The following is a 24,182-nucleotide window of genomic DNA, read 5'->3' as shown; positions in this document are numbered from 1 at the left end:
GAAATTAATGTAACATTTTGTGTCAACTATACTCAAATTTTTAGAAATAGAGAAAATAACATTAGGAATGAAAAGAGGTATATCACTGTAGAGTCTACAGACATTAAAGAGGTAAAAGAGGATATATTTTTAATATCTTTATTTCATGCCATTTGATTGTTTGGATAAAATGCACAAGTTTCTTGAAAAAATACAACTTACCAAAGCTAACAGAAGAATGAATAGAAAATCTGCATAATACAATGTCTATTAAGAAAACTGATTCCATTATTTAAACCTTCCCACAAAGAAAACCTCAAGCTGTATAACTTATCTGGTGAATTCTTTCAGATATTTAAGGAAGAAACACCAGTCTTGCAAAACTCTTCCAGAAAGCAGAAAAGGAGGGAGTAATACCTACCTCTTCTTGTAAGAAGGAAGTTATAGAATAATTTGCAAGGAAGGAAAATTGCAGGCCAGTCTCTTAGTGACCTTATTTATGGCGTAAAAGTCTTTAACACAATATTAGCAGATTGTATACATAAAAAAAGATAGTGTGTTACAGCAAAGTAGGTTTGTATCAAGTATGCAAGGGTAGTTTAATATTTAAAAATCAATGTATTTTACCACATTGACAAACTGTATGATCATTTTGATACATACAAACCTTTAAGTTTAGCATAAAAGGCCCTTTTCAAAGAACCTACCTCTGTCTGCAGCCTCCTCTCCTTGCATTGCCACGTATGCACAAATTCCTCCTACCATTTATGGAACAGTGTGCACTTTCTGAATCATGCCCTGTTATTTCTTGATTCTCTGCCTTCATGCGTGTTGCACCACCTGCTTCTTTACCCAATAACTTGTTCTTCAAAAGGCAGTCTCCCCTCCCTTTATATATTCTGGATTTAAGTCCTTTGTCAGATATGTGTATTGTGAATATTTTCTCCCAGTTTATGGCTTACTTTTTAATTTTCTTAACATTGTCTTTCAAAGAGCTAAAGATTTAAAATTTTCATGAATTCTAATTTATGAACTATTGATTCTTCTATGGCTTGTACTTTTTGTGTCCTGTGTAAGAACTCTTTGCCTACCCCAGGGTTGCAAAGATTCTTTCCTGTATTTTATTTTAGAAGTTTTATAGTTTTAGTATGTTTAGGCTTATGATTTATTTTCAGTTAATTTTTGTGTATAGAATGAGGGTATGAGTCAAGGTTTATTTTTCCCCCAAAATAAGTAATTTTGTAGTCCCAGTACTTTCTTCAGTGAGTTACTGTGGCACTTTTATTGAAATCAATTGCCTGTGCATGTCAGGGTCTGTTTCTGGACTCTATTCTGTGACAAGGATCTATATTCTTAATCTTATGCTAAAATTTTGTTGTGTTTATTACTCTAATTTTATAATACTCTTGAAGATGGTGGTGTAAGTCTTCCAACTTTGTTTTCAAGCTTGTTTTAGCTAGGCTAGGTCCTTTGCATTTCTGTATGAATTTTAGAATCTGCTTATTAATTTCTAAAAATTTCTGCAAGATTTTAATTGGGATTTCACTATATCTATATATCATCTAGGAGAGAATTGAATCTTAATAATATCATAATCCAGTCTGTGAACATGTATATCCCTCCATTTGCTTAGAGCTTAGTTCATTTGTTATCCAATTATGAAGTATCACAGTCCTGTACTACCTACTTCCCATTGTCTGAAAATAGCTGTTTCTAATAGTTTGTCCTGTTTTCTAGTTGTTTATGGCAGGAGTATAATTTTTGACCCTCTTACTCTTTCTTGGCCAGAAATTGCATCCTAGCTTTTGAATCTCCTCAAATCATCCTATAAAAATAGATCAAATAAGACTACAAAGCCAAAGACCCATGGATAACATCTACAACAAAACTAGGTGACTAGGCGTTTCTTTGACCCTCCAAATATGAATGGGGGAGGCTAAATCACTGACAGCTGAAGATCTGTGTGATATCACCATCAGTGCAGGAGGAAACAGGGAGGCAGCCTAGCTTAGGATACATGTTCAATGAATTGAAACAGCAAATATATTTGAATTTGTGAGTTTCAAATGATACTTAAAAAAAAAAAAATCCCCTCATTGTTATTATTGGAGTATACCAAGGAACCATCTCATTATTTTGAAAGCTGACAAATGAAAGAAGCAAGCATTTATCCTGCCTTTTCTGTTTTTACCTAGAGTGACAAAGTAGTTGATTAGGCAAAGTTTCTCTTTGCTGATGTACTTCAGTTCATAAATGAGTGAAGAATGAATGGAAAACTAACGCATCACTTTGCAACCACTGATGAAATTAGTGGGTCTGGGCAGGGATGGTCAATGGCTGCTAATTCACAAAAAGGAAGAGAAGACATTCCTACACAATCACACATGGCCATCTAGGAGGTAGTCTCACAAAATCTGAAGAAAAAAAAATCCAAACTGAATCTGATCAAGCTTGCTGGTCCACCAGTTTACCAATCACAATTACGTATTACCATGTATTAAATCACAATCATGTATTAAAAGACACCATAGGGATACAATAGCAAAATTTAGTGAGGACAACTCTAGAGTAGGATTTGGCAAACTTTGGCCCATGGGACAGATCTGGCCCATGGCCTGTTTTTGCATGGCTTATGATTTAGGAATAGTTTTTACATTTTTAAATGGTTGAAAAAAATCATGAAATGTGAAAATTAAATAAAATTCAAAGTTCAGTGTCCACAAATAAAGTTTTGTTGGAACACAGCCATGTTCATTTGTTTTTGTGTTGTCTGTGGCCACGTTCATGCTACAGTGGTAGAGTTGTAACTGCAACAGAGACTATAAAGCCTACAAAGCCTAAAATATTTCCTCACTGGCCCTTCACAGAAAAAAAATTACTGATCCCTGATCTAGAGGACTAATGACCCAGTTTCTTCAACAAAAAAATGTAAGGGAACAAAAGAGATAAAAGGAAGAACCAACAGTTTGAAAGACACTTAAGAAATGTACCAGTTACCACAAGATATGAATCTTATTTGGATCCCTAATCAAAAAAAATCAGGATGGCTGGCTGGCTCAGCATGCGACTCTTGATAGTGGGGTTGTGAGTTTGAGCCCCATGTTGAATGTAGAGTTTACTTAAAAATAGTCTTGTAAAAAAAAAATAGAGAAATGTGAACATTGAGAAATATATTTGATATTAAGGAATTGCTCATTTTTAAAGTTATGATAACCATTTTGTGGTTATGTTTTAGGAAGAGTCCTTAGCTTTTAGAGGTATATTCTGAAATATTTACAGAATATTACAGAATATCTGGAATTGATTCAGAATAATCTGAGGAGTGGGAGTTATTGGGTGTGGGTATAAAAGATTGGCCATGTTATGAAAATTGTTGAGACTGAAAGATGAGTGCATGATGGTTCATTATACTATTTTACTGTTTAGTGTTGTGAATGTCTGAAAATCCACGTTACAGACTTAAAAATAAATCAGTTATTTCAAAATAGAAGTTTTTAAAAAATTGATTCAAGGGCCATATCCTCTGGGCCTTGTAATCTAATGCCTCTTTTCTGTGCTTCTGCAGAAACATGGGATTTACCACATTGATTGTTACTGTTAAATGATTGTTTGATTTCCCTGTGAGTCACTGAGGGCAGGGGTCATGTGTTATTTGACTTTGATGCCTAGTGCTAATCATAGGACCTGGCACATAATAGATTTTTCATTAATATTTTTGGAACAAATTGTGACACTTCATAGCATATTTGATTTCTAGATGTTAAAGATTTCAAATTATAGTAACTCCTATTTTATTGACATTATTCATTAGTTTTTATTTGCTATATGCCTTCCAAACAGCCTGTTTTTCAGTATGAAAGCAAACTGTTTATAGCTCTTATAAATCAGGAAAAATATAACTCTAAAGTAAGTTACAGAATGGGCATGTTCATTTGAACTGTCTCAGTCTGAGACATGATATGGTTTGTTTATCTTCATGCTAAGTGTGGAGTAGTTCCTTCCAAATAAGACAATTATTTCTTCTGTAGGCACAATATTGTATATTTCTGAATGTAGGGGAAACATCCACATTCAAATGTAAGTTAAAAATCTAATCATCAAGGAATGCAAATTGGTGCACGCATTATGGAAAACAGTATGGAGGTTCCTCAAATGAAGATAGAGGGACTTACAGGAGTAGATGTAGGGCAGGGTAGGAGGGTCCTAAGCTCACCTTGTCCCATGGAAATGCCTAGATAACACCCACATTGGTGTAAACAACCCAGAAAATGACCCAAAGTCTGGCAGAATAGATTCTCCATAGCTAAATGTAGAGAAGAGAGGCCACATCATAAAGGATAGGAAGGGTGGAGACACAGTTGGGAACCAAACTAACCTGTGAGACTATCTGCGGGAGGGAGGGATGCTGTTGGCACAGAGAGGGGAGAGGAGCAGACCCCACACCAGGCACCCTGGGCATAGATAGGGACCTGTGCTGAGAAGATGAATTTCCATAACATTTGGCTTTGAAATCCAGAGGGGCTTAATTTTGTGAGTTCTGACAGTCAATGGAGCTTAACACCTAGAACTTTAAAAATAAGCGAGGGGTGCCTGGTGGCTCATTCAGTTGAGCATCTGACTCTTGATTTAAGCTCAGGTCATGACCTCATAGTTTGTGAGTTCAAGTCCCGTGTCAGGTTCCTTGCTGGCAGTGTGGAGCCTGCTTGGGATTCTCTGTCTCTTTCTGCCCCTCCCTGCTTGTTCTCTCTCTTTCTGCCTCTCTCAAAATAAATAAATTAAAAAATTGTTTAAAAAAATTTTTTTAAAGACACCAAAAAAAAAAAAAAAATCCCAAGGATGGACCTTGGGAGACTCAGAGGGCATTAGGAAACTGAGTCCTCACCCTTAAAGAGCACAACAAACAGTTCCACTGAAATATAGCATAGAAGCAGCAGTTTGAAGAACACCTGGGTGGGATGTAAAATGGGAGGGAAATTTATTTACCAGTCTCAAAACGTGTTGGAGGGACAGAGATGTTTAGGAGACTTTTCTAAGAGCAAGAGCTAATGGTGCCATTTCCCTCGTATTCACCCCAGCCTAGATACATGGACACATGAAGGGACCAGTGTAGCATGAACACTCTCCACATAGTTTGTTAATAGCATGCCCTGTCCCCTTGCTCTTCTGCAGGCCTGCCCCCCCCAACCCATCCTCAGCAGTTCTCCAAAGCAGCTACAGGTCCCCTCTCATAGCCCACCTGCGCAAACTTTGCTAACACTGTGTACCCTGTCCCCATGTTTTGTGGGCCTCCAACCCACCCTCAGCAGAAGTTCAAAGTGGTGCCACAAGTGGAGCAGAGGATAAGCAGCCCTGACAGGGCCAGTACCACTCCAAAATGACGCCTACCCTGGAGAGAGAGGAAGATAACCACATATACCAGTTCATAGCCCCAGCAGTGTGCTGGGAAGACATCTGGTCTGACCATAGGCCCTGCCCATCAATGAAAGCTTCCTGGGGCACAACACAGGAAGAGTGGCCTGAAGTTCACTGTGACCACAGCTCTGAAAGATGCCTGGTCTGATCCAACTCAAGCCCCAGGTGCTCCCATACTGGCCCACTGACAACACAGGGATCAAACCCTCCCCACACAGGCAGAGAGAGCCACTGAAGACAACTGGACTAAAAGCAAAAGTGGCTTAGCCACAACAGTAGGACACACATGTAACACATATAGGAGACACCCCTACAGTGCCAGTTTCTGGTGAACAAGGAACATTGCACTGCAGGGCACTACAGGACTTCTTCATAAAGCTACTACTTACTTCTTTTTTTAAGATTTTATTTTCAAGTAATTCCACACTCAGTATGGAGCTTAAATTCACAACCCTGAGATCAAGAGTCACATGCTTCACCAGCTAAGCCAGCCAGGCCCCCAATGCCACTACTTTCAAGAGCTGAAGACATAGCTGACTTTCCTAACACATAGAAACAAACACAGAGAGTTAGGCAAAATGAGGAGGCAGAGAAATATGTCCCAAATGAAAGAACAGGACAAAAATCACAGCAAGAGATTGGGGCACCTGGGTGGCTCAGTTGGTTAAGCGTCTGACTTCAGCTCAGGTCATGATCTTGCAGTTTGTGAGTTCAAGCCCCGCATTGGGCTTTGTGCTGACAGCTCAGAGCCTGGAGCCTGCTTTGGATTCTGTCTCCCTCCCTCTCTGCCCCTTCCCTGCTCATGCTCTGTTTCTCTCTGTCTTTCAGAAATAAATGAACATTAAAGAAAATTTTTTTTAAATCACAGCAAGAGTGTTAAACAAAATGGAGATAAGTAGTATGCTTGATAGAGAATTTAAAATAATGGTCATAAAAATACTCAATGGACTTAAGAAAAGAGTGGAAGACCTCAATGAGACCCTCAACAAAAAAAAAAAAAACAGAAAACATAAAAAAGAATCAGAGATGCAGAACTCAGTAACTGAAATTAAAACTACACTAGATGGAATAAATAGTAGACTAGAGGAAACAGAACAGATCTGCAATCTGGAGGACACAGTAATGGAAAGCAATCAAGTTGAACAAGAGAAAGAAAAAAGGGTAATAAAAAATGAGAATATATTAAGGGAACTCTGACACCATCAAGCATAATAACATTCTTATTATAGGGATCCCAGAAGGAGAAGAGAGAAAATGGAGCAGAAAATTTATTTGAAGAAAATTTCTCAAGTCTGGGGAAGGAAACCGATATCCAGATCCAGGAGAAACAGAGATCCCCTAACAAAATCAACCCAAAGAGGTCCACAACAAGACACATAGTAATTAAAATGGCAAAAAGTAATGATAAAGAGAGAATTTTAAAAGCAGCAAAAGATAACAGTTACATACAAGGGAAGCCCCATAAGACTATCAGCTGATCTTTCAACAGAAACTTTGCAGGCCAGAAGGGAGTGGCATGATCTATTCAAAGTACTGAAAGAAAGAAAGAAAAAAAAATCCTGCAACGAAGAATCTATCCAGCAAGCCTATCTTTTAGACTAGGAGAGATCAAGAGTTTCCCAAACAAAACTGAAGGAATTCATCACCACTAAACCAGTCTTACAAGATATGTTAAAAGGGATTCTTTGAGTGGAAAGGAAAGACCATAATTATGAGTCAGAAAGGTAGGAAGCACAAAACGAGTAAAATTAAATATGTCAATAAAAATTAGGGGATTCACAAAATAAAAGGACATGAAGTATGACACCATATACCTAAAATGTGGAGGCAGTAGGAAGAGGAGTAAAAATTTAAGACTTTTAGAGTGGGTTCAAACTTAAGCAACCATCAACTTAATATAGACTCCTGTTTGCATAAGATGTAAACCTAATGATAAACACAAATCGAAAACCAATAGCAGGCAAAAATTAGAAAGGAATCTACATATATCACTAAAGAAAGGCAGCAAAACTGAAAGAGGAGAACAAGAGAAGAAAGGAGTAGAGAAAAATTACAAAACAACTACAGAACAAATAACAAAATGGCAGTAACTATGTACGTATCAATAATTACTTTGATTTAATTTTTTAATGTTTATTTTTGAGAGAGAGTGTGAGTAAAGGAGGGGCAGAGAGAGATGGAGATAGAATCTGAAGCAGGCTCCAGGCTGTCAGCAAAGAACCCGATGTGGGGCCTCAAACTCACTAGCCATGAGTTCATAACCTGAGCCTAAGTCGGACATTTAACCAACTGAGCCACCCAGGTACCCCTATCAATAATTACTTTGAGTTTAAATGGACTAAATGCTCCAATCAAAAGATACAGTGTAACGGAATAGATAAAAAAGGAAGATCCATCTATATGCTACCTACAACAGACTCATTTGAGACCTAAAATACACTTGCAGACTGAAAGTGAAGTGATAGAAAGGCATTTATCATGCAAATGTAAGTGAAGAGAAACCAGGGTAGCAGTACTTATATCAGACAAAATAGACTATAAAATAAGGACTGTAATAAGAGACAAGGACACTGCATAATCATAAAGGGAACAATTCAACATGATATAGTAATTGTAAACAATTATGCACCCAACATGGGAAAAAGCCACATACATAAACATAAAGGAAGCAATCAATAGTAATACAGTAATAGTAAGGGACACTAACACCCACATCAATGGACAGATCATCCAAACAGAAAATCAACAAGGGAATGGTGGTTTTGAATGACACATTGGACCAGATAGTTCTAAGATATATTTAGAACATTCTGTCCTAAAACAGTGGAATACACATTTTTTTCAAGTGCACGTGGAGAATTCTCCAGAATAAATTACCTATTAGGCCACAAAACAAGACTCAACAAACTCAAAAAGATTGAAGTCCTATTATGCATCTTTTCTAACCACAACACTATGAAACTAGAAATAAACCACAAGAAAAAAATATGGAAAGAACATAAATACAGTGGGGTTAAGTAACATGCTATAAAATAATAAATGGGTCAACCAAGAAATCAAAGAGGAAATCAAAAAGTACATGGAGACAAGTGAAAATTAAAACACAATGGTCCAGGGGCGCCTGGGTGGCTCAGTCGGTTAAGCGTCCGACTTCGGCTCAGGTCACAATCTCGCGGTCCGTGAGTTTGAGCCCCGCATCGGGCTCTGGGCTGATGGCTCGGAGCCTGAAGCCTGCTTCCGATTCTGTGTCTCCCTCTCTCTCTGCCCCTCCCCCGTTCATGCTCTGTCTCTCTCTGTCTCAAAAATAATAAAATAAACATTAAAAAAATTTTTAAAAAACACAATGGTCCAAAATCTTTGGGATGCAGTAAAAGTGGTTCTAAGAGGGAAGTTTATAGCAATATAGGCTTACCTCAAAAAGCAAGAAAAATCTTTAATAACCTAACCTTACACCTAAAGAAGCTAGAAAAAACAGAACCCAAAACCAGTAGAAGGAAGGAAATAAAAAAAGAGTAGACAAAAAAACAGTAGGAACAGTAGACCAGGAGCTGATTCTTTGAAAAAGCAACAAAATTGATAAACCTTTAGCCAGTCATTAAAAAGAAAAAGAGGACTCAGTATCAGAAAGGAATGAGAAGAAATAACAACTAACACCACAGAAATACAAAGGATTATGAGAATATTATGAGAAATTATATGTCAACAGATTGGACAGCCTAGAAGAAATGGATAAATACCTAGAAACATATAACCTTCCAAAATTGAATCAGGAAGGAATAGAAAATTTGAACACACCAATTACCAGCAATGAAATTGAATCAGTAACCAAAAACTCCCAACAGACCAAAGTCCAAGACCAGATGGCTTCACAGGTGAATTCTACCAAACATTTAAAGAGGAGATAATACCTATTCTTCTCAAACTATTCCAAAAAATATAAGAGAAAGGCCATTCTGTGAGGCCAGCATTACCCTGATACCAAAACCAGATAAAGACACTGCTGAAAATGAAGTACAGGCCAATATCTCTGATGAACATGGATGCAAAAATCCTCAACAAAATATTAGGAAACTGAACCCAACAGTACATTAAAAAAAAATTATTTGCCGCAGTCAAGTGGGATTTATTCCCAGGATGCAAGAGTGGTTCAGTATTCACAAATCAACATGATACATCATATTAATAAGAGGATAAAAGCCATATGATCGTTTCAGCAGATTCAGAAAAAGCATTTGACAAAGTACAACATCCATTCATGATAAAAGCTCTCAACAAAGTAGGTTTAGAGGGAACATACCTCCACATAATAAAGGCCATCTATGAAAAACCCACAATTAACATCATACTCAATGGTGAAAAACTGAGAGCTTTTCCCCTAAGGTTAGGAACAAGAAGACAAGGATGCCCACTGTCAATATTTTTATTCAAGATAGTACTGGAAGTCCTAGCCACAGCAGTCAGACAAGAAAAAGCAATAAAAAGCATCCACATTGGTAAGGATGAAGTAAATTTATCACTATTTGCAGATGACATGACACTATATAGATAGATAGATGGATAACCCTAAAGACTCCTCCAAAAAACCTACTAGAACTGATAAATGAACTCATTAAGGATGCAGGATACAAAATTAATATACATAAATCCATTGTATTTCTAGACACTAATAATGAAACAGCAGAAAGAGAAACTAAGAAAACAATCTCATTTATAATTGCACCAAAAATAATAAACTACCCAGGAATAAACTTTAACCAAGGAGGTGAAAGACTTGTACTCTGAAAACTATAAAACATTGATGAAAGATACTGAAGATGACACAGACAAATGGGAAGACATTCCATGCTCATGGATTCGGAGAACAAATACTGTTAAAATGTCAAAGCAATCTACAGATTTAATGCAATCTCTATCAAAATACCAACAGCATTTTTCACGTAACTAGGAAGTAATCCTAATTTGTATGGAACCACAAAAGGCCTTGAATAACCAAAGCAATCTTGAACAAGGACAAAGCTGGAGGTATCACAATCCCAGATTTCATGGTACAGTACAAAGCTATAGTAATCAAAATAGTATAGTACTGGCACAAAAATAGACACATAGATCATTGGAACAGAATAGAAAGCCCAAAAATAAACCCACGCTTTTATGGTCAGTTAATCTAGGACAAAGGAGGCAAGAATATGCATTGGGAAAAAAATCAGCTTCAATAAATTGTGCTGGGAAAACTAGACAGCTACATGCAAAAGAGTGTAACTGGACCACTTTCTTATACCATACAGAAAAATAAACTCAAAATGGATTAAAGACCTAAATGAGAGACCTGAAACCATAAAAATCCTAGAAGAGAAAAAAGGCAATAATTTATCTGACATTGGCCATAACAACATTTTTCTGCATGTGCCTCCTTTGGCCAGAGAAACAAAAGCAAAATGAAACTATTGGGACTACATCAAAACAAAAAGCTTCTGCACAGCAAAGAAAACAGTCAACAAAACTAAAAGGCAACCTATGGAATAGGAGAAGATATTTGCAAAGACATATCTGATAAGAGGTTATAATCCAATTTAAAAATGGGTAGAAGGCAGGAAGAGACATTTTTCCAAAGAAGACACAGATGGCCAACAGACACATGAAAAGATGCTCAGCATTACTCATCATTAGGGAAATGCAAATCAAAACTACAGTGAAGTATCACCACACACCTATCAGAATAGCTAAAATCAAAAACAAAAGAAAACCAAAAAAGGATATGGACAAAAAGGAACCCTGGTTCAGTGTTGGTGGGAATGCAAACTGGTGCAGCCACTGTGAAAAACAGTATGGAGATTTCTCAAAAAATTAAAAATTAATATAAGACCCAGTAATTCCTCTACTGGGTATTTACCCAAAGAATATGAAAACAGTAATTTGAAGGGATATGTGCACCCCTATGTTTATTGTGGCTTTACAATAGCCAAGTTATGGAAGCAGCCCAAGTGTCCATCATTAAGTGAGTGGATAAAGAAGTGGTATATATATACACAATGGTGTATTTCTCAGCCACATAAAAGAATGAGATCTTCCTATTTGCAACAACATGGATGGACCTGCAGAGTATTATGCTAAGTGAAATAAGACAAAGACAAAAACCAAATGATTTCACTCATGTGAAATTTAAGAAACAAACTAATGAACAAAGAAAGAAAAGACAAAAACACAGACTGTTAAATACGGAGAACAAGCAGATGGCTGCCAACGGGGAGGTGGGGGGATGCAAATAGTTGAAGAGGATTAAGGGTACACTCATCTTGATAGTCGCTGAGTAATGTACAGAATTGTTGAATCATATTGTATACCTGAAACCAATGTAACATGGTATGTTAATTATACTTGAATTAAAAATTATTTTTTAATGTTTGTTTATTTTTGAGAGAGAGAGAGCGCGAGTGGGGCGAGGGGCAGAGAGAGAGGGAGACACAGACTCTGAAGCAGGCTCCAGGCTCTGAGCTGTCAGCAGGATCAAACTCATGGACTGGGAGATCATGACCTGAGCTGAAGTCAGATGCTTAACCAACTGAGCCTCCCAGGTGCCCCAAATTAAAAAATAATTTAAAATTGTAATGCTCAAACTAGATGTTTTTATCTTTTCCCTTTTATTAGCTTAATAAGTAATTGGTTATGATTATTGAAAAATTAATTTTTATTTAAAAAAATTTTTTTAATGTTTTTATTTATTTTTGAGACAGAGAGAGGAAGAGCATGAGCAAGGGAGGGGCAGAGAGAGAGGGAGACACAGAATCCGAAGCAGGCCCCAGGCTCTGAGCTGTCAGCACAGAGCCTGACGCGGGGCTCGAACTCACAGACCGTGAGATCATGACCTGAGCCAAAGTCAGATGCTTAACCGATTAAGCCACCCAGGCATCCCGAAAAATTAATTTAAAAAAAAAAAATTTTTTTTAACATTTATTTATTTTTGAGACAGAGACAGAGCATGAACGGGGGAGGGGCAGAGAGAGAGGGAGACACAGAATCGGAAGCAGGCTCCAGGCTCTGAGCCATCAGCCCAGAGCCCGACGCGGGGCTTGAACCCGCGGACCGCGAGATCGTGACCTGAGCTGAAGTCGGACGCTTAACCGACTGAGACACCCAGGCGTCCCCCGAAAAATTAATTTTTAAAGATCCCAGTCCTTTTTCTTGCTTTCTTCTCTGTGCACATTGTCATCTTCATATTTTGTAGCGGCTCTTGTATCATGGATATTTTTTTCCTATCTTCAATGTAACTTGAACCTCACAGACCTTGAGCTCCAGGCAAAGTGAGTCAGAAACACAACTCTGAAATTTAAGATAGGATCTAGTTTTTAAATACATCACCTGGCACCTAAACACCTCACATTCATCAAGAAGCCCTTTGGGTGTTCTGGGGTTGAGGACTAGGTAGGTTGTCTAATGGTTAGTCATCGAGTTATTTTTGTAACCATATTCTCCTCTGCTGTTTTCCTCTGAATCAGAGTATTTGTAGCAGGTGTGAGCATTTTTTAATTGTTACTTCCATAAAAGTAAGCTGCTGTTCTTTCACAGCACTTATGATCATATCTGGCATGGTTTGAAAGCTAATTTACTTAGCTAAATGTGACGACCCCCATGATGCCCTCATGGCTTGCCTGCTCAGACCTGAGAGGAGTCTGAACCACTAACGAAACTAGTTCAGTAATAGAATCGACAGCAAGGGAAACAGTTTAGTCAGGGTGAAGGTGTAGGTTCCCACCCTCTCTCCGCCCCCAACCCCGCCATCATTCTTGGATATCACATTGTCTACCTCTGACCTCTCCATTAATTAGTTCCTTTTTCCTTTCTTTTGATTGGCTTCCTTTCTGGTAACTGTTAATTATTTATGGTAATGGAGGCCAAGGAGAAGGTGGATAACTAAAATCTAGAAATGAACTTTGTAATTTATAATACTTGAAAATCAAAGTTTGCGGTTCTGTTTATATATACAAAAGTGTGGTATGGTGCCCCTTGGAATCATGTGGCTTTGTGCCACTGCAGAGAGACTGTGCTGGAGCTGGACAGCAGGAGGGAATAGACTACAGGATGATCAGAGGACTGGCGGGGGTGAGGGGGCCAGAGATTGGCACTCCTTTTTTAATTCAATAGACACGCAAGATACAAAGATGAATGAAACAATTCTTGGTCTCATGGAGTTTGCAATAAAGTGGGATCTAGAAGGAGAGTGAGGTAGAGTGACATATACACAGACCTAGTAGCATCTAGTCCCACCTGCTGAATTCAGTGCAGACTTCATAGCCCTTATTTTCACTCCATCCCTGTGCATCACCTGACACTGTCGATCATTCTCTATTTGAGAGTCTTATTCCCTTTAGCTTCTGCATGCCTCTATCTTCGACATGACTTCTTAGTTTTGGCTCTATTCTTTCGTCGGTGGTAAATTTTGCATTTCTTAGAGTACTCCTCTCTTTTTCCCCCTCTTACCCTATGCTGTTAATTCCTAACCATTTTCCACCACCCAGCACTTCAAAGGGATATGGCAGACTCTCATCAGGTAGCAGTGGCTTCTTATGGCAGTGGTTTTTGACCAGGTGATGGAACAGTATCCTGAGCACCAGGAGGAGCAGCTCCCTGGGTGATTCTGATGCATTCTTCCCTGCCCTTAGGCAGCTTCTGTGTCTTTTTAACCTATAGCACAGTAGTCCGCCGTAGTAGAGCTCAGTGATGGTGAGTCTTTAGTAGCAGCTGGTACAGTGTGCTGTAGGTGCACAGAGCAGGTTTACTTAACTATCCGAGAAAGTCAGGAGAGGCTGCATACAGGAGCTATCAGTTGAGCTAAACTGAATTTATCAGATGGATAAGCCCTTAAAGGAGATTCAAAGAGGTGGATTTTCAGAGACAGGGAGATGCATTATTAAAATCTACGAATATATGAATGGCAAGTGGTTAGGTACACAGGCTTCTTTATTAAAGCCCAAAACATTAGGATGAAAAAGCACTTTTTGAATCTTCAACAAGATTGGTATGAGTCAAATAAAAGTAAGATGTTCTGCATCATTGGACAGGTAATAAATGTATGGGCTTCGTTGTTCCCAAGAAATACTGGCATGAAATATTCTGTTAATTTTAAGAAAGAGCTTCATTCTTTCATTCACTGAAAACTCACTGAAGCATCTTCCAGTGTCAAACACTATTATGGGTGGTATATATCCAGTAGTGAGCAAAAAACAAATATAGCCCCTGCCTGCATGGGGCTTACAATGAGGGAAAAAATAGACATAAAGCAAATAATCACTACAGACACACCAACTGTGATCAGTGCTGTGTGTGCTATGAGAAAGTCTAACAGCGTGACCCAAGTGAGGTTAGGGATGAAATGAATAATGATTGGAGGTTAATTAGAAAAAACATCAGGGGGAGAGGCAGAGAGAAGACATATACAAAGTTCTAAGGCAAATGGTTTGGACAGGTTTTATGACGGGCTCTAACATGGCTTGAATGAGAGACACTGTCAGGGAGGAGACACCACTTTTCCCCACATGGCCACTGCACAGAGTCCTAAGTGGAGCGGCCACTGGGGTGGATCCAGTAGCATTTGCTAAACATTGTGCTAGTTGCTGGGATCTCAAGGGGGTAATGAGACACATTCTAGAACCTGCCTTGCCTGCTCAGAGATTCCTCCTCAGTTTATGAAATGTAACCACTTATGAGGTAAGTACAAGATCCTTTGAGAGCACAGAATTCTGAGGTCAGCCCACTTAGTCTCGGGGAATTGTGAAGATAAAGCTGCGTTTTCAAAAATCAGTGAAAAAGGAAGCCATTTCAGAAGTGAGCTGTACAACAAAATCCAGGTGTGAGGAGCATGGTGCATTTGCAGAACTTCAGGGAGCTTTGTATGGGCTCCGGTACAGCGTTTAGATGAGAATTAAAGGAAATAATCACACATGAAAGGCAGAAGCCAAATGTTAGAAATTTACATGCACTGAGGAATTTGAACTCTATCTGGCAGGTGCTTCTTGCAGGCAGTGAGGGAGGGGATGATGAGGCGGTGGCATCGAAAGGGAATGACTTCATCTGATGCTTGTTTTACAAAGTACTGTTCTGGCAGTAGCACAGATAGATGGAGAAACTAGGCCTGGACCTAATTTCTAGGGGACCAGGGGATCTGGGGACCAGATCCAAGGATCGTGTGGCAATTCTGGGGACAACTGGTGGTGGCCTGCTGCAGCAGTGGCAGTGTACGTGGGGAGAATGGTGGGTGAGGAAGCTGTTTGGGGGTAGGATCTCGGAGACTTGAGGACTTCTTGGTGTTGAGGGAGGAGTGAGGAAAGGAGGAGTCAAGCATAATGCCCAGTGATCGTTTGGGTGACAGGCAGGTATGCATGATGCCATTTACTAAGGCAACACCGTGTAGAATGGCAATGTGTGCGGAGGACAACTGTCGAGATCCAGCTGGACAAGCTTACATGGAGAGATCTGTGGAGCAGGCCAGTGAAGATGTCCCTTAGAGCCCAAACTGCACTAGAGACAGGAACAGGTGAGATCAGGGCAGGGCCAAGAGCGGTTCATTTCTTTCTTTTTTTTTTTTTTTTTTTTTTAATCAGCTTTTTATTCTAGAATAGTTTGGGATTTACAGAAAAGTTATAAAAATTGTACAGAGTTCCCATGGATTTATCATTTCTTTAGGTCTTCTACCTCTTCCTTGAGTTTTTGCCATATTGGAATGGGTGTCCTTGTTTTCACAGATATTCCCACATAAATGCTTAACAGGCTTATGTAGTTCAAAACACAAAGCAATATAAAAAGACATAGGGTAGGGGCACCTGGATGGCTCAGTCAGTTGAGCGCCCAACTTCGGCTTAAGGTCATGAACGCACAGTTTGTGAGTTTGAGCCCCATATCGGGCTCACTGCTGTCAGCCTGTCAGCGCAGAACCTGCTTCAGAGCCTCTGTCCCATTCTCTCTGCCCCTCCACCACTTGCACTTTCCCAAAATATAAATATTTTTTCAAAAAAAGACATAGAGTAAAAAATCTTACTCCAACCCCTGCCCCCATCTGCACTGTTTACTCCCACTCTGTACAGATAGCTTTTTTTCTTAGTCTATACTAATCCTTCTAATTTCTTTTTAATGTAAATATAAGCAAATAATAAGAATATACTTTGTATGTTTCCTCCTTTTCTTATCAAAATGTACTATATTGTGGACACCGTTCTGTCACTTGCTTTTTGCTGAACAATATACCTTAGAGATTAGTACGTATCATAGAACTGCACTGTCTGAGAAGGCAGCAACAGACTGGCCATAAGTGGCTACTGAGCACCCGAAATGTGAAATGAAAACCAGAATTTAAATTTAAATTTAGATTTTAAAATGGAAGCAGTGTAAATTATTTTCCCATTAAACGTTATTTTGGTAGAATGACCTTTCACTTCAGCCATCAAAAATGCAGCATCCAAATTAAGATGTGGTTTTAAGTGTAAAACACACTGGGTTTCAGAGACTTAGTTTCATTTTTTTTTTACACTGCCGTAATGTTTTATAGTGTTTACATGTTGACATGTTTTGACATATTAAGTTAATTAAAATATTAAAGTTTTACCAACTTCTTATAAAATGTGGCTATTAGAAAATGTAAAATTACATATGTGGCTCAAATTATATTTCTACTGAACAGCACTGATATAGAGCATTATTTTTGTACAGTTGTATAGTACTCTGTTGTAGAGTACCATATTGAACCAGCCCACTATTGATGTATACTTGAATTGCTTCCAGTCTTTTACTGTTAGAAATGCAGAAATGCTTAACCTTGTCCATGCATCACTTCCCATGTGTGCAGATTGATCTGTGAAATGAATTCCCAGGATTGGAGTTGCTGGGTTAGAGAGTACTGTGTTGGTAATCCTGATATTGCCAAATCATGCTCCATAAGAGTTGTACCAGCTTGCACTTTCCACCAACAATGTGTGTGAGTGGCAGGGTCTTCGTATACTGCTGTTTTACACTACAGTATCTACATGTTTAGGATCTGATAGTGAACACATTTCTTTTTGCTAATTCTGAGTTTTAAGAAATCACAGGTGGTTTGCCTTTTTTCACTAAAAAAATAAAAGCTACTAACTAATGATGAAACTCTTAGAATCAGCATGTTTTTTTTTTCTTTTTCAAATGAAAATGCCAAGGAATTAACACACAGTTTTCCCCGGCTCTCCATTTCTCTGGAAGTTGTGGTTTCACCAGATACAGATTTAGGAAGAGAGACTCTATGAGGGTTCATTATTTATAAGGGACATTTTCTTTTGTTTTCTAAAAGTAGGAGTTTTCTCAGATTCTTCCAGCAGCCTTCCCTGGCTCTGGTGGATTAACACTACAAGGTAGACAGGCAGTGTAGGCAGGATTTGTATACTGCTAGATTTTCAGTTCCCTGGATTAGTATTAGTGGAGCCTAAACACATTCTAACTTGACAGGCTTCTTAACTGAGGAAATCCACTGACATAATTGGAGCTTATGAGTGACCATAATGGTTAAATAATCAATTGTTTACTGTTAATAAGCTGCAGAAAAAGCTCATCTTTCTACCATAAAGATCTAACTGCCATCTCTCTTTTGAGACTAGTGTGCCCTCTACTGCCCTCTTTGCCTTTTCTTCTTTCAGATTGAAATGAAGAACTAGACATTCAGCATCCAAAAACAAGTTGCTTCGATTTTTCCATTTGTAGGAATCGGAAAATGAGATTCTCATGAAGAGAACTCTGTGTAGTTAGACGTGTCAGATAAGTTAATAAATTCTTATAATGGAAATCCTTTACTTACAAGGATGTATCGAATTACCAACATATTGGCAAATCCTAGAAATGTACTTTATAGCAAATATGACTATGGACATTAACTATCTTTAATATTTTATTGATTTCCAGTATGAAAAGTTTAAGCAAAGCTGAGACTGTTACTGTTGATCAGGCAGGAAGAGCCTTAGGACTTACTGGAATGGTCATCCTTGGCAACGGGTGATGTTGAGTCATTTCTACTCTGCTTAATCTAAGAATCAGTCTACAACTTTCCAATGGGAAGCAGCTGCACCATAGCTATTCTCCATGTCCCTTTTGGCTTCTTACAGCTAATTGTGCTTAATTATTTTGTTTCAGGAAGGGTTTTCACTCATTGGTAGCAAGAACTGGTTGAAGATTGTGAGACGCATGGATTGTCTTTTGTTTGGAACAACGATAAAGGCAAGATACTGTGTAGCCAACTATTTTTAAGCAAATGATCGTACCCTTGTCATCTTCTAACTTATGCATGGGGGTGGAGTGAGTGCGGGAGCTTCTGTTTGCAGGGGAAATGGTACTGGGAAGAATATGTATGTTTAAGAAAGGTTTGTATTGGGAACATAACATGAAACAAGGTGTGTAGAAAGGCAGAAGCCTAGTTAGGAAGAGGGTGTTGCTGAAGAGCCAGGGCTTTGATCTGTCGATGCCTGTCTGACAGAGCCGTGCAACCATTCTCCAGTCCCCAGGCACAAACTGCGAGGATGTGGGGTACATCATTGTTTGTCTTACTATTTTCGAATGCTTTACTGTGTCTTTTCATTTTCCCTTTTCACTATTCAAAAATTTTCCTTTTACTTGCTTCCTAGCTGCATTAAACATAAAGAATGATCCTCATCAGAGAAACATACAATACAGACTAATCACCTGGATTATTTTCTTTCAGAAATAACTGTAAAAAAAAAAAAATCTGTTAACATTCACCAAGTAGATAATATTGAAATTTAGGTGAAAGCTCCTAATTTTTCATGGGCTCATAGACTGAGTTGGAAGAGCATCTAACAGAGCACCTAATAGAAGGGTCTTAGCCTGGGGTTCACAGACCCTCCAAAGGGTCCTTAAAGAATTCAGGAGACCATGAACTGCGTATTCACTGACACCTAACTGAGATGTATCATTTCCTTCATCTATGAATGTAGGCATCAGAGCCCAGTCGTATTAGACCTTTGCCCCAGTAGAAATCAGCTACTTTCATGCCGCATCACAGGTATCTTCAGTGTCAGGCTCATCACTGCCTCAGAATTATGGTGGTGATTAGTCCCTCTGCTAGAGCTTTTTAGTTATGTGTTAAGCATATGTATTGTTAATTCACAAATTAGTGTTTTAATATTGTAGTAAACTACTTCAGTATAATTGGTTTCCTTTATAATCCAATGTATTTTATGTGATTAAAAACATTGTTTTGACGGGGGGCGAGGGGGGTGCTGGGGTAGGGAGAGCTGGGTGGCTCAGTCGGTTGAGTGTCTGACTCTTGGTTTCGGCTCAGGTCTTGATCTCACACTTTGTGGGTTCAAGCCCTACACTGGGCTGCAATGACAGGCTCTGCTCTCTCAAAATAAATAAATAAACTTTATTAAAACACACACATACACATTGTTTTGGGAAGCAATTCACTGGCTTCACCAGATTGCCAAAGGGGTCTGGAGCACATACTCAAGAGCCCCTCTTTTCATTTATGTATGAGGGCACAGAATTCAACTTATGCCAATTGTCAAGGTTGTAACTGGCTGTCAGAGAACTGGGCCACCGACTTATCTTCTGACTCCCAGCCTGGGACTGTGTCATGCCAGAACAACATGAGTTTGAACTCGCAGGTTTGAACTTGGGGCTTTTTTTTTTTTCTGATAAATACCGTACGGCACTATAAATGTATTTTCCTTATGATTTTCTTAACAGTTTCTTTTCTCTAGCTTACTTCATTCTAAGAATACAATATATACACATGTAACGTATAAAATGTGTTAATTGACTGTTTATGTTATCAGTAAGCTTCCTGTTAATAGTAGGCTATTAGTAGCTAAGTTCTGGGGGAGTCACAAGTTCTACTCGGAATTTCAGCACTCCTCACTCCCACATTGCAAGAGTCAACTGTACATGTCTTTCTAAAAGTTACACCGTGCCATATGTCTGATATGTGAGTTCTAATTTTTTCCTGATATATACTATTACAATTTTTAACTATAAAGAGTAAAATAAAAACCAACCATAATTTGACCACTGAAAAATAATCATTATTAACATTTTAAAGTTGCTATGTGGCAGGTATATTATGTCAAGATAGCATTTAAATGCACATGACAGAAAAATCCAGACATAGTGGCCCCCAAAATTAGGGGTGTATTTTTTTTTTCACTAAATAACAGAAATAGGGAGGTGGTAGCTTTGGCTCAGCAATTTCACAGTGCCAAGGTCAACATCTTAGCAATTCCTTGGCCTCTCCCTCACATTTGCAAAATGGTTGCTATAGCTCTATTGAATGTCTATTGAAGGAAAACCAGCTTCATCTGTCCCTTTCGTAAGGAAAGCATAAACTTTCTATGAGGCTTCCACCTTGCACAACCCCTAGAATATGTCTACTTATGTCTCATGGACCAGACAATGTAATGTGGCCAATTCCAATCTGCTAATATTAGCAAAATGAGTGCTTGGCTTTTCCAGCCTCTTGTATGTATCAGCTCATGGCAATGAACCCTGTGTCTGCTGTATAGATAATTTATAAACTTGGGATTGTAGTATACAGAGTACTTTGTATCCTGCCCTCTTGTCATGTAACATTATGTCAGGAATATTATACCAAGTCATTTCTTAGTCTTTGAAAATGTGATTGTTTGTGGCTACCTAGCATTTTATTGTTTGGATGCAACATAATTCAGTTAACTAATCCCCACGTTTCCACTATTATAAAAATGTTTTGATTTTCATAAGGATTTATTTGCAGGGCTCTTGAGACAGAAGCCTAGAATATATATTTATCTTGTACATTTGCCCTCTCTGTAGGTTGTTTCTGTTTCTACAGAACTAGTGGTATGTAAGAATGCTCATTTATCCAAATTCTAATAGGGCGTATCATTTAAATTTTGGCGCAGTTCATGATCTCATGGTTCATGAGATCAAGCCCTGTGTCAGACTCCATGCTGACAGCGTGGAGCCTGCTTGGGATTCTCTCTCCTTCTCTCTCTGCTCTTCCCTACTCACTCTACACCCGCCCACCCACACACTCTCTCTCCCCAAAGTAAATAACTATTGGGGCGTCTGGGTGGCTCGGTTAAACGTCTGACTCTTGATTTTGGCTCAGGTCATGATTTCACAGTTCTTGAGTCCAAGCCCCACATCAGGCTCTGTGCTGACAGCATGGAGCCTGCTTGAGAGTCTCTGTCTCCCCCTCTCTCTGCCCCTCCCCTGCTCATGCACACTTCTGCTTTCTCTAAAATAAATAAATAAACATTAAAAATATTAAAAATAACTTTTTAAAAAGCTAGCTTCCAATCTGATTGGCAAAAATGAACATCTTCCTTTAATTTGCATTTCTTTGATAACAAATGAGAATGAACATTTTTTGTGTCTTTGTTAGCCATCTATATTTCTTCTTTGAATCACCTACCGGCTAGTTTTGACTTACTTTCCTCTTCAAAGTATTTAGACAGAATATGTATAGAGATTACATGTTATATACATGTATAGATCACATGCTATGTAGAAATATATGTTTACGTAATTTGTATAGTTATATGTATTTGTATATATGCCATATATGTAGTTTTTAGTAATATTGCTACATAGTTGTGCCAACTGTTACTGGGAATGATATTCTGTATCCCAAAGTTATTTCTAGCTGCTTATTATTAGATTTTTTCTGAATTGAAATTTAGCTTCCTTACTAAACTTTTATTAACTGATAGTTTGTTAATTGTTTTAATTTCTAGGAAAGTGATTTTATAATCTACAATGACAATTATAGTTATTTCCAGTAGTTTATATTTATTACTTATCTCACCTTACTGAATTATCTAGACCCTTCAGAACATTAATTTTATGGTTATAGCGTCATCTTTGACATCTTCCTGACCTGAATGGGAAGAAGTGTTTAGATGTTAAGAACATTTCTAGCTGTTGACTGGATGGATATTCTTTACCATTTAAGGGAAATATTCTTTCAGTTATAGTTTGTCTATCAATACTTTTCTCAGGATTACATATTAAATTTTATCAAAAGCTTTTTGACACCTTACCAAGATCATGTCTTTCTTTTTCCTTTCTATGATGTATTGACTTGATATATTAATATTGAACCAACAGATTCTTATTTTTGCCTTACCTGGAAAAGGATATCTTTGGTGTTCCTTGCCTTGGATAACTTTTAATTAACCAAGTATTATGTAACAAACACCAGTGTTTAAGTTGATAAATGGAAGAAGTATTTTGAAATAAAATTTTTATTCTGTTATCAGCAATTTAGTATAGCTTAAATTCTGTGGATAATAAAAGTTACTTCTTTTCCCTCTGGCTGAAGTAAGTAGATTATATAAGTTCTGCCTACTTGTAAGTTGGGTTTCCTTTTTTTTTGTTAGTAATTCTGATCAAAATGGTCCAGGCCAACCGGCAAAGGGTCTACATGTAATTACCTACCTAAAGGGACTTTGGTTTAAAGGAATAAACATAAACCACTCTCCTCTTTACCCCCAGTAACTCACTGAAGAATGTTCTCATGATTTTGTCTAGCCTAGGCTTTGAGTAATGCCTCTTGGTTTCAGAGTAAAGGATCAAAGAAAAGTGTTGAAGCCCCTTCTCTCGTTAAGTCCTTTTTCTGTACTCCCCTCTCCCTCCTTTTCTATGGTAGAGGAATTCTCTACCAGTGGTGGGGAAAACTGCTTTGGTTGGGGTCCTAGTGATAGACTATATAGATCTGAGCATTGGATCTAAAACCAGCAGGAAAACCCGGCAAGCTGGTGAGGACTTGTATCTCTGTGGTTCTCCTCCCACGTGGTGTTAACCAGGTGCCTGTCTTCCACGTATGCTGGCACCATATAACATCAGCTGTAGAGCCTGAGGCTTAAGAATCTCCAAAAGGAGATGCTGTTCATGCCCAAGAGTCAGAATTTACTGGGCCAATGCCTTCCAGAAGGCGGAGCCTGACTTTCCTGTGAGCACATGAAGAGAAGTGTCAAGAGGCAAGCCCTTATCCTTAACTTTTGTTTCCTCAAGGCGTCTGTGTGAAGGGAATTTTCTGTTTGTTGTAATAACTTGAAATTAAGTGTTCTAAAATAGGAGAGAACAATCTAACATTACGCCATCACCTAAAATACAGTAATTTCGAGTTAATCTCCTTAGATGATAGACTATATTTAGGCCAGTTCATGGCTGTTGATACATACTTGAAAACTTTTCATTTCACCACAAGAAGCCCTTTCTCACTTAATTATGGCATAAGAATAAATCTGATTAAGATTTTCAACCTAGGAGTCCTTTTTGTTAACCCAGTGACAGTTTTCCATTGTGCCCCACGGCACTGAGGATGTGGGATGGTGATGTAACTCACTGTCACATTTTTCTTGATGTACCTTAGTTTTATCTTGGGTCCACATGCATTGAGGTGATATTTCTGGCTTCAGATGATAAAGCTCAAATTGTACCTGAGAATTTTACAGAAGCAAATACGGAGCCAGGCTTCAGTTAGGCTATCGAACATATAGCCTACCCTGTCATTCTGGGAACTACATTCTAAAGAAACCCTAACTGTCCAGACTCCTTCTTATGCACATTCACATACAGACACCTCTAGGCTTACATGATTGGTCTGAGATTTTTGCCCTGACAATACACTTAATACTCATCTGTTTCTGTATACAGCTTTTCATCCAGCTAAGAGGCACAATTTTTAATGTGATTACTTTTCAAAAGTTAATTACAAAATCAGCATGGAAATATCTAATATAAAGATATTTCATATAAAAAAGGTATTTCTTTTTTAATTA

At 38.3% G+C, this 24,182-nt stretch overlaps 1 protein-coding gene across 5 annotated transcripts in view; it reads left to right on the top strand.

Annotated features, from left to right (window-relative positions):
• Positions 1-24,182, top strand: part of REC114 (REC114 meiotic recombination protein) — a 172,110-nt gene that overhangs the window by 136,499 nt on the left and 11,429 nt on the right. For 4 of the 5 annotated variants that reach the window (XM_042988432.1, XM_042988431.1, XM_042988428.1 and 1 more), the window contains one exon: positions 18,532-18,615. The exons of the other annotated variant lie outside the window; for it this stretch is intronic. In XM_042988432.1, coding sequence (XP_042844366.1) covers positions 18,532-18,615 — 84 coding nt within the window. The remainder of the gene's footprint in view (positions 1-18,531; positions 18,616-24,182) is intronic. 5 annotated transcript variants of the gene reach the window in all.

The sequence above is a fragment of the Panthera tigris genome, chromosome B3 (assembly GCF_018350195.1).
Source record: "Panthera tigris isolate Pti1 chromosome B3, P.tigris_Pti1_mat1.1, whole genome shotgun sequence".
Classification (NCBI taxonomy): Eukaryota; Metazoa; Chordata; class Mammalia; order Carnivora; family Felidae; genus Panthera; species Panthera tigris.
The sequence above is the reverse complement of the archived record's forward strand: the minus strand, read 5'-3'. Positions and strand labels throughout refer to the sequence as shown.